The sequence below is a fragment of the Octopus bimaculoides genome, chromosome 14, assembly GCF_001194135.2.
Source record: "Octopus bimaculoides isolate UCB-OBI-ISO-001 chromosome 14, ASM119413v2, whole genome shotgun sequence".
NCBI lineage: Eukaryota > Metazoa > Mollusca > Cephalopoda > Octopoda > Octopodidae > Octopus > Octopus bimaculoides.
The window spans coordinates 23,754,886-23,766,533 of NC_068994.1; the positions used below are offsets into that span (position 1 = coordinate 23,754,886).

Genomic DNA, 11,648 nt, shown 5'->3' on the forward strand with positions numbered 1-11,648 from the left:
TATATATATATATATATATATATATATATATATATATATATATCATTGGTTTACACTCTCTCTCTCTCTCTTACACATTTAGAATGTAGAGATAAAAGATAGAATCAGCAAGGGATCCTCTCTCAACGTGATCGTTCAACTTTCCAGAAATAATAGCCAATTGTCTCTCAGATCATAGGCTGATGATTGAATAATAATAATAATAATAATAATAATAAAAATGAAACATCTGTATCCAGCACCACACGCTGGTGCCGTCATCCTCCGACACATTTCCAGGTAAGTTTGATAACTGATGTTTGTTGGCTAGTAACAAGCTAAGCTCTAATTGGACAGATCTCATAGAACGCTTTCCAAACGTGACCATCTCAACATTCTCTTGCTCATTGCATATTCAAGATAACCTTATCAAATGCATCTTTCTATTTTAGCAAAAAGAAAGAAAAAAAGAAAAAAATGTGAAAATTGAAGGTGCTTTTGCTTTTATTTTAATCAGTACAAATCGAAATTGTTGGCTGCATCAGTGATGTTTAGGTTAGGTTGATGGGATTTTAATCAAATATTAAGACTAGTAAATATAATTAATTATAAGAAACAATTATTGTTTTTTTTTACTATTTTTCTTATTTAGTTAATTTTTTGTTTAATTAAATTACTTTAGAACTTGAATATACTTTTGTTACTTTTTATCTTGTTGCTTACTCCCAGTTCAGCCTTAATTCAGCTGACTCATCAAAAATGTTTACAACCGTGACCATCTCGCCTTTCGTGCACAATCGTTTTATACGATAACGTATGATTTGAGATTTGACTACTGTTTCTAGCACAACGAGTGTCTACGTAGAGACTCTAGGTTTGCATTGATCGAGCAGAGCTACGAGTGAAGTCCTTCTTGACGTGACCCTCCCGTATTTTATTCATATTTTTTTTTAATGCAGTAGAGAATGATTTCAGAAAAATCCTGCTGCAATTTTTAGCAGGTTTAAATAACCACTCAATAACCCCTTCATGATGTCCCATTTGATAGGGCGAACTAGCAGATTAGCTATCAGAACTTTTAACTCATTGCAAACTTGGCAATACTTACTCCACATTGCAGTGAGAAATGGAATAAGAAAACTTCGCCTACATCTGTCAGACAAGAAAATTCTGCTCCAGTCTGTTGTCTGCCGCAGCACGCGACGCGTCTGAAACTAATCGACCTGTTTACATATGTCTCTAGTTGTCTGCCCTGTAGCTCCTTTTTTTTTCAAACACAAACAAAGATGTAAATACAAGGTTAAGTGTTTTATTTTGTTTTCATCTACATTTGATGACTAAGCTTGAACGTCACACATGTGCGACACCAGCTTAGTGTCGCCGAGCATTTTTTTAGATGGATAAAATGTAAGAGGAAACAGGAAGTAGCGGCACAGTTCATTTAGATACAAACATTACTCTGTGCGTGTGCGAATGTGTGGGTTGTGGGGATGTATATTCTATATTATTATATATTACGTTAATATCATATTATTTATTATATCATATTGTATATATTACGTTAATATTATATTATGTTAAATTTATATTCAATATTTTAAAGGTTACTGTAACTCTGACTTTAAATTTGCTGAACACTTTTTTACGATTTGCAGGGACCTTAGCCGTATGACTAAGAATACCTGTGCTATTTAGAAACGCTCACGCGCACACGCACGCATCTATCTGGGTATGTATATATATATGTGTGTGTGTGTGCGTGTGTGATTGTCTGTTTATGCATGTGTGTGTGTACATGCCCGCCTGTGTGTGCATGCGCGCACACGCGTGTGTATGAGTGTGAAGATGTACCAAGTTATACAGAAATACATATAAAGTGCAAGAGAGAGAGAGAGAGAGAGAGAGAGAGAGAGAGAGAGAGAGAGAGAGAGAGAATGGGGTAGGCGTCTGCGGGTCACCCCAACTTATAACAACATTAACAGAATAAATATTTTCACTTAGGTTGTCTTTATTTTTAATGTGTTGCATTGATACTTTTATTTTAACTTGTGTCATTGTACGGAACTAGTATGACAATTACTGACCAAAACGTAACCCTCGTAGTATCTCTCACCATCTCTCGCTCGCTCGACCTTTCGATTCTTCAGCCTACCTACCCGTTTGTTCTTACTCTGCCTTGCATTCCACATACTAACATACTGACAAACATACTCGCGCACGCACGCACGCACACACACACACACACACACACACACACACACACACACACTACTGCATGCATTACATTTACTGTTTATTCTATATTGACATAAGATTCTGTGTGTATGTGTGTGCGTGCGTGTTTGTGTGTGTGTGTGTGTGTGTGTGTGTCTGTGCGTGTGTGTGTGTGTGGTACACGTGTGTGTACATGTAATAATATAAAGTACAAAGTAGTAGTTTCAAAACATAAAGTAAAATTCTGAAAGATAAAGTTGAAATTAAACACATGGCACACACATCGAAGAAAACAGCTCAAATAAGAAATTGTAACCTTAACTGTGGCATTTCTGCTTCTTATTTACCTGAAATTCTTCTCTGTTCCTCCAAGACGAAATGATAAAAACCCAAACGACCTGTCTCGCCGATTATGAAAGTTTACAGGTGGATCCATTACTCGTGTTCGTCGTTGGGGCTTTCGGGACGATGACATCTTTTTGGAATCGCTATAGGCGCTTTGCCAGTTATCGTTGCAAAATCTGTTTGGGTTATTATTATTATTATTATTATTATTATTATTATTATTATTATTATTATTATTATTACTTGTTTTCATTCGTCTTCCATGGCTACACAAGGGAGTAGATCCGTCATCCCCGGCTTCTATTTGACGGTTTGTTTTGAGTAGATCCCCAGCAGAAAGCGTAGCTGTAGACGCAATGTTAGTAGCTGCTGCTACAGTTGTGGTAGTGTTAGACAACGGGGCATTTAATCTGTTTGTGTCAACGTTGTTAAACCGTAAACATGATTGCCGCGTCGGGTGTAAACATTGATGAGAGCAAGTGCAGAGATGCTGAGAGGAAGGTAACGGAAGAGGAGGGGGAGGATATGGTGGGGGAGGAGGATATGCATATACATTAGAATAATTTTGATGATCTGATGTAATTAAAGGTGTCTCTTGAAGTTGTAAAGGAGCTGAACTAATTCGTCGACTACTTCTAGCAACGTGGTCAGCCTTAGAGACTGTCTTTGGCAAAACAATATTTGGTATGGCTTCATTGGATTCCTTCGTTCGGTAAGTTGCTAAGGCTGAGGCATTCCCTGCGTGACTTACGCCCTGACTCTTAGCTACGTGGGTTACAGGCCAGCTATCATTGTGAAAGTTCTGACAAGAGTTGTATGCTACAGTAGTAGGTAAGTGACTGGAGCTGTTGTCAGGATGGAAAACCTGGTATGCTGTTCTGTTGCTATAGTGCACATCGCCTTGGTTTGTTGTGATTTTACCGGAACATGGTTGAATAGTTTCTTGTAGTTTTTCCTTGTTTTCAGCATAGGCTTCAGTTCGTCTGGCTGATGTAGCAGCGGCTAAAGTGGTGGTTGCTAATGCAGATGCTGCTAAAACTGTTACCGCTCTCGATGATGTGCCAGCTGTTGAACTAACCGACGCTACTTGACTAATTGTCGAAGATGTAGTTTCAGTTTGGGACGAAGCCTCTGTGCAGTTCACTGGTTTTGTAACAGCTATTTTCGACGAAACTGTATGTTTCGAATCTGCTACATTAAAATGATAGCTACTTGTGTAGTTGTCCCGATAGTTCGAGTCTCCGCGGTCAGTGCTGTTACTAATATAATACGGATATATCGGAATAGTTTCCAGACCGTCGGCAGTATAAACAGTACAAACTAATGGGTAATTACTTTGCTCTGCTGTCTTTCGGCTATTTTGATCTGGTTGATTGTGTTGACATTTATCCTCACTGAGATTATTCTTAGTTTTCTTTAATTCCGGTGACTTATACCTCGGATTTCGGACATCACTCGTATCTCGAGTGGAACTTAAATTCTGGCCACTATCAAAGTTCCAGGACTGCTTCATTGAATCGGTACCATCAGTGGATGTGACTGATTTTGCCCCTTGCTGCCTCTCCCGAGAGTATACATTTGTATAATCAGTTCCATTGTTACTGATGTTGAATCTCCTGTTGTTAATACTATTAAAATCTCTTTGTTCTATATCTGTTTTATTAAACGCTCCAGGCTCAAAATAAACACCATCTTGTCCTCTGATACAACTCGATGCTAACTCCCTGTTTGACGATGCTGATGATCGTAAACATGACGTGTTTTGTTGCAGAATTAGTTGTTTTTGTTGATATTTATGTTGCTGTGTTTTTTTAATTGTCTGTTGGTAACCTCCTCCGATAGTCTGCTGAGTGGTAACATTAGTAACAAGTGGTTGACATAATTGTGTTGTCGCTGGAGTTTGCGCATATTGTTTTTGAATTACATTCCTATTCTCTTCTAACCTTTTGTTTTCCCTTCTCTCCGCTCCTCGTGTTGGTTTCGTTGCAGTTGCAACAATTTCTGCTTGCGCATAGCTTCCACTGCCAGCGACATCAATAGCTCCATGCAAGTCAACCGTGCTACTGTCAACAATAGACACATCACTTCTCCTTTCGCTGTCGTTAGAAGCGTGAAGTAGAGCCGCTTTGCAGAGGCTGTCGTTGCCAGATTGTGATCTGTGTATTAGCTTATATGTCCTATTGACTGACTGTTGGCAGTGGGTGTTGCTACCGTCGTAATAGTGGCATTTCCCATCTGCGGTACCGGCACTTCTGCTACTAGCTGAGACATTAATGACACTAGCAGAACCTTTGCTATTCAGGTTAATAATTTCACTTGCACCGCTGCTACGATTAGTAGATGATACGGCTGGATCTGTAAGTGAAGATACCCGATCTTTTGTATAGGCATTGTCAATAATATGTATTGTAGTATCAGTGGTAACAGAAGACGTACTTGTAATGGATTTTATACTGTTTTCTGAAGGAGGCAACACATTCTTAGGTAGTGAAGAAACAACTGTTGTATTAGTTGTCAATGTCGTCCCTGTACAAGCATTATCACTTTTAAGTTTGCAACCACTCATACTAGTCGCATTAGTGTAGACCGGCGAATTTATCGGTGCTTGTCGTTCCCTTTCTCTACCAGTTTTAGTTTGGGAAACAAACGTATTTGCGTACCTGTCCCCACTTCTAGAAACACCAGCACCAATACTCATTGATTTTTTCAAATCTACTCGTTTATTTCTATAAAATCCTTCGGCTGACGACGATCTTTGAGTAAGGATGGGTATTCGAGATGGTTTACTGTTCGATTGAAAGAACTTACTACTTTGCTTGTCAGAATACTCTTCAGTCTTTTCATTTTTCTTTTCTTTATTTTCAAATGATTTGTCAAGAGGTTCTTCGTTTTGGAATTCACTTTGATGTTTCATTTGAAAACATTTTTGTGATTCAAGTGTTTCACCGTGAAAATCTAATTTTTCGTTTTCTTTCTCAACTATACCCTTTTCTCGGTTCATTATTACATTTGGAAAGGTTGATATCAGTGATTGTGATGATGTAACATTTAGAGGGTTCAACGAAGACCCAACTGAGCTTGCTAAATATTTGTATTTTGTATTTGACTGTTGTTCCTTCATTGTTGATGTTAAAGCTTTACTTAGAGGAATTCCAGACACCTGCTTGTTTGATTTAGAGTTTTCATGAACGTACGCAAGCGCATATAATGGAGAAGATCCTTGTGTAGTTGACAAAGTAGATGATTTTGAGGAGTTTGGGTTTGCGATAAATTTATCCTGAGAAATAGCTATATTTTGAAATTGTCCGACGTCTTGGGTTGATCTGAGAGGAGGAGGTGTTTTTAGGTGCATTGTTTTGGGTAACAAAAGCTCGGATGTTATTTTGTTTTCCTTTAGCCATTGTTCTTTTAGCGATGTTCTTTTATCTGCCGGGTCTTGTATTTCGTACTGTAAACTTTCTTTATTGTCAGTTTGTTTGCGGTTATCGCACAACAACCACAACGAGCTTGAAGGAACTCTCGGCCCTGTACTAGTATTAATATTTCTACAGTTATGTTCCTTCTCGTAACATCGATTATGTGTAGCACATCGAGTGCATGAAGAAATTTCTTCGAAATGAGAACATCCAGCATCATCCCAACTCTCTTCTCTTTTAATCGTGCTCTCGGATTTGTGAACCGCTTCCCTCCTATCAAATGGCGTTACAGTCGGGAGCTCTATTGCTTGTATTGCAGATATCATTTCTGTTACAGATCTTATGGCAGTATTTCTAAGAGTTTGATCTATATCACCTTTTGTTCTTTTATGAAAGCCACTTTCTGAAGCAGTTGCCGAACTCTCGTCTGTGTCTGTGCCGTCACTGCTATTCGATCCTTCACTTTTGCTACGTTTTGGTTTCCTTTTTTTAAAATACCAACTACTTTCATTATCCTCTTTTTTCTTCTTACCAAACTTTTTCTTTTTCTCATCTTTCTGACTCGAACGAGTTGCTCCAAGCCCTAACCCAAGTAAACCAAGATTGAAACTATTACTCAGTCGATTTAAAGTTCCTTTCTGTTGGCGGCCCGAACTTTCAAAGCCTTCACTTTCATCGCTTCCCTCATTGCTACTCCCCAAATGTCCAATATAACGATTGATCTTTTTACGCTTTCCTGAGCCAGGCATACAGCCACTACTAAATTTTTTTTTATCATCATTACGATCAACATCACCATCATCATCGCCAACATAATTATTATCTGTACTATTGCTTTTCTGTATTTTATCCTTTTCTTTTTGAGTGTTACATCGTTGCAGACTGCCACCTTTTAATTTGCTTTTATTAAACTTGAATGCACCTCTTCTATCAAGAACTCTCTTCTGGTGGCCTTCTTCTAGACTGTTACTTTTATTAAAAATTCCTTTGTGACTTTCAGACTCAGTCTTACACTGGTTTTGTTCCGATGTTTCATTTTCTGTAACATATTCTGGCTCTTGATCAGCTGAGTACCAACGTCTTGTCTTTTGCTTAAATTTCAAATTAATATCTTCTTTGTCCACTTTTTTCGCTTTTTTATCCATTTCTTTAAAATGTTTTGAGGCGTTCAGACTGTAACCGATCCCACCATTTTCGAGGGGACGATACAGGCTCAAACTAGTAGGTTTTGCTATGGGTTTCAGGGCAGTGCCAGTCCTGGTCTGAATAGAAGTACTGGCTTCAGACAAAGAAGTTGATACAGAAGGTAATTGTTTTACATTTGAAACATTTTGTAACGACGATTTTCTCAATTTTTCTGTACAAGCAGATGAAACTACACTACTAGACTGTCTTGATGTTGCCAATGGGGCACTAGTAGAACTTTCAGTAGTCACCGCTGTTGATGATGCTTTTAATGATGATGATGATGATGATGATGATGATGGAAGTGAGTCTTTTGTTGGTGGTGTTGCAAGGGGTGGTGGACTGACAGTTATATGTGGGGGTGTATCATGTGATGGAGAGGCTGGAAATGTTGGATTTGTTGAGATATTTTGGATCTTCTTAGGGTGTGAGTCTGCCATTTTCACTCGGTACTGAAGTGTTACTGAGCAAATATCATTATGATCTGTCCTTAATTTTCATAGCAACAGTGAAGTGAATTAAATAATTAGATAAAATCGAAAATTATCTATTTACCTATCTATTCTGAGTGTATTATATATCATGTGCATGTTTGTGGTATCATATTATATTATATATAGTCTATGCATTGTGTACATTCATGTATATATATATATATATATATATATATGTGTGTGTGTGTGTGTGTGTGTGTGTGTGTGTGTGTGTGTGTGTGTGTGTGTGTGTGTGTGTGTCTAATAATAATTATGATAATAATATTAGGGATAAAAGTCCAAATTTACAGGTAAAAATTCAATTTAATTTAATTTATCAAAATTAAAATTAAATTAAATTTCACAATATATAATATATAATTTAGAGAAAAAAACCCACAATTCTTGAATTCATCCATGAAAATCCACTGTCACATTTCGAAAAATTTAATAAGTAAATACACTAAAAGACCTATAATATATATATTCAATGAAGTGAATGAATTGCAGTAGGCAATGAATTGTAGTAGGCAAGCTGGCAGAATCGTTAGCACGACGGGCAGACTGTTTAGCGGTATTTCGTCAGCCGCTACGTTCTGAGTTCAAATTCCGCCAAGGTCGACTTTGCCTTTCATCCTTTCGGGGTCGATAAATTAAGTACCAGTTACGCACTGGGGTTGATGTAATCGACTTGATCCCTTTGTCTGTCCTTGTTTGTTCCTTCTATGTTTAGCCCCTTGTGGGCAATAAAGAATTAGAATTGGAAGTGAATGAATTGTAGTAGCAGCAGCAGCAGTAGTATGGATTACTTGAACAATTAGTACAAACGAGGGATAAAAGAATTAATCACGTCTATACTTTTCCAAATGGCTTTAGTGACATAATAGATCGCTAAATTGACAATATTAAAGTCTTGTTTTAGTTAACAATATATAAACTCGCGTTATTGTTGTTTAACCAACTCAGCTATCTTTCTTTATAATTCTCTTTTCAGTAGTGTATTTTGTGTATCTTTCTTTTTATAACACAGCACTGTGTGTGATTTGGTGGGATTGCTACTTTTAGCAAGTCGAATAAGCTTAGAAGAGGATCTCTCGTTGGCTCAATAAAATACTTTGCGATTTCTTTACCTTTAAAAAAAAAAAAATCATAAACAACTCGTTACTTTAAAATCTATATTTATGCGTTTTTCTTGGCAGTGTTCATAAGTGTTTGTTATTGTTATCTAGTGTTCGCCAGAGTTTATTAGAGTTCACTAGCATTCAGTAATGTTTACTAGTATTCATTCATATGTCTACTGAAATGGCATTATTATTACTACAATCCTTTGTACACATGTGCTATTTCGTTTGTTGTTGTTTTCGTTGTAGTTGATGAATGTTGTTCTTTAATTCTGCCGCTGGTCAACTTTATTCAAACACACCTATGATCAATGACTCATCTGCCGTCACCATCCTGGCTACTTAGGGTTATTTAGAACTCGGTTATCTAAGTGTGCCTTATTTTTGTTTTTGTGATTTGAGAATGATTTGGTTACTATATCTAGCAAATGAAGCACCTGTGTAAAGGATCCTTTCTTGGCTCATTGCTTTTCAATTTTTAAAATGTTTTTTTTTTTTTGTTTTCTTTTTGAGGTGGAAGAGGAATATGTGTGCATCAAGTAAACATATAATCAATGAGTTCAGTGGCGTACAACGGCAACGGCACGTGTATTTTGTTTTGTAGTGTTCATGAACTAACAGTTTAATAATAATAATAATAATAATAATAATAACGAAGATGATGAAGGGGAGGTGGAGGAGGAGGAGAAGGAGAAGACAACAATAATGATGACAATGATGGGGATAATGATGGCGACGATTATGATAAAACAACTTCTTAAAGCTAACAGGAATGTGTTAGTTGTCAAGTTAAATTAAACGATATTAACAACAGTAAGCAAGGGGTGATAATTCTGGAATAAGATAAAGCGATAAAGTTTAATTCAATTAAGTCTTACTGATTTGCATCCGTCCACTACGATTGGCTCCATTTGTGTTACAATAAAGTTCATATAAGGTGCGCATTTTGAGATTGTTTTCGTTGTTGTTGGATTTGCTCAACATTTGCATATATTCCATAGGCTGCGATTAATGTATTTTATGTGTAGGCCCAAGCATCTGTGGCACACAAATACGAAGACAAATTACAACTCGTCTCTCAAGTGCCTCTCGGCTGTTTTTTCCGGACGTGTGACTTGAAATTATCCTAAATAATGTAGAGGGAAATCCACAGACGAGGAGAGAAATCCACAGACATTCACAGGCATCATGAAACCTTAGGACGTTGTTGATATATGGCTATATATATACGAGATATAGTATATAAGAGAGAAAAAGATTGCCGCACATATTTTCCCCATAGCTTGACAAACAAACTGACAGATAGATAAATCGATAGAGCTTTGAAAAACTAGAACATTAAAAAATATTGTTAAAAAGCATTTATGGTTATGAAAAGAAGTTTTGAAAAGCAGTAGAAGTGTTATATTAATGGAAGAAGAAAGTGAAAGCTGAGATGGAAGATGATATTGATTAGGTTTAGGAAGTAAATATAATTAACTAAAAGATATATTGAACATATGTTTGAGAGTGGTGGAATGTAAGTAGATAAAAAGTCGGGTAAAAGAAGAATATGAGGTAAAGTGTCAAAGATATGATGATCATTGTATTAATTTCCTTTACTGAATTTCTATAGAAAAATATAGATCTGAATACGACGAAGTAAAATGGTAGATTTGCGGAAACATTTTAAATAAAATTTTTAAATCTTAAAAGAAATTGTTGATAAAAGACTAAATGCAACAAAGCTGCTGAAAATAGAGTGCATGTTAAAAGGTTTGGGGAAGACTATGGCATACATTTAAGACCAATGAATATTATTCATAATATTTACACTGCAATGAATGCATAACTAAGAAAGTAGAGGGAAGTCCAAAAGTGATCAATCAGAAAAGAGAGCTGTGTAAGAGAATAATGATTGCATACTGATTGTGGGAATTCTCATTGTTCTAGTTGCAACTACAAATTTTAAATCAGCTGTAGACAATTCTAACATCAATTTAAGCATGAAAAGTTAAGAAAATGGTATATCTATGCAAACAAACAAGTATTTATGGAGAAAATATATTTTATCAAAACGGGACATACTTCAAAATGAAATACTGGCTGAAGGCCTTCGAATTTTATTTTACATACAATTTAACGATTTTTTGACAAAGTAGCTAAAGCGAATTTATGGATTCACGTGTTGCCAGTAAATAAGAACAGAGAGAAGAACAGGTGGCTTAAAATATTGAAACAACCAGAAAGACAAGCTGGAAGACTACAGATAAGGCTACACATAAACAGGTACCCCCTTCCAATAAAAAAAGTTCACATCTCGCTAATTAAAGAAAATAAATGTACAGGGTGATTAAAAAGCCCCTTTAGCATTTTAATTTTATACATCATTTACATGCTGAAGGAACCTCCGAATCATCCTGTATATTATAGTTTAAAATGCTTTCTAACCTTTATTTGGTAAAGCAAACAATACCCATTCTCGATAGTGTGTATCAACCCCAATCAGTATAAGTCGCTATTATAACAACTCAATACTGTGGTGCTTTGTAGTTTACAAGAGGAGAGGGAGGAGGCAGAAGACGAGAATGGGAATTGGAGGCCGATTACGATGATGATGACTACAATGAAGATTGCACTAACAACAGCGTTGATGATGCTGGTGATCACGATGGTAATAAAAATGTAACTTTCCAACGTAAAGATTTGCGATTGTTGTTTGACCACAGGTCATCCCTCATTGAACAGAACCATTATTAAAACTCTCGGCTGTGTGGTAAGTAGCTTGCTTACCAACAACATAGTCCCGGGTTCAGTCCCACTGCGTGGCATCTTGGGCAAGTGCCTTCTACTATAACCTCGGGCCGACCAAAGCCTTGTGAGTGGATTTGGTAGACGGAAACTGAAAGAAGCCCGTCATATATATGTATATATAT

General features: G+C 36.7%; 1 protein-coding gene across 1 annotated transcript in view; it reads right to left on the bottom strand.

The window, feature by feature from the left end:
- Positions 1-7,594, bottom strand: part of LOC106884025 (uncharacterized) — a 693,536-nt gene extending 685,942 nt beyond the window's left edge. The window contains exon 1 of the mRNA XM_052972775.1: positions 2,541-7,594. Coding sequence (XP_052828735.1) covers positions 2,541-7,579 — 5,039 coding nt within the window. The 5' untranslated portion in view covers positions 7,580-7,594. The remainder of the gene's footprint in view (positions 1-2,540) is intronic.
- Between the last annotated feature and the right edge of the window lie 4,054 nt (positions 7,595-11,648).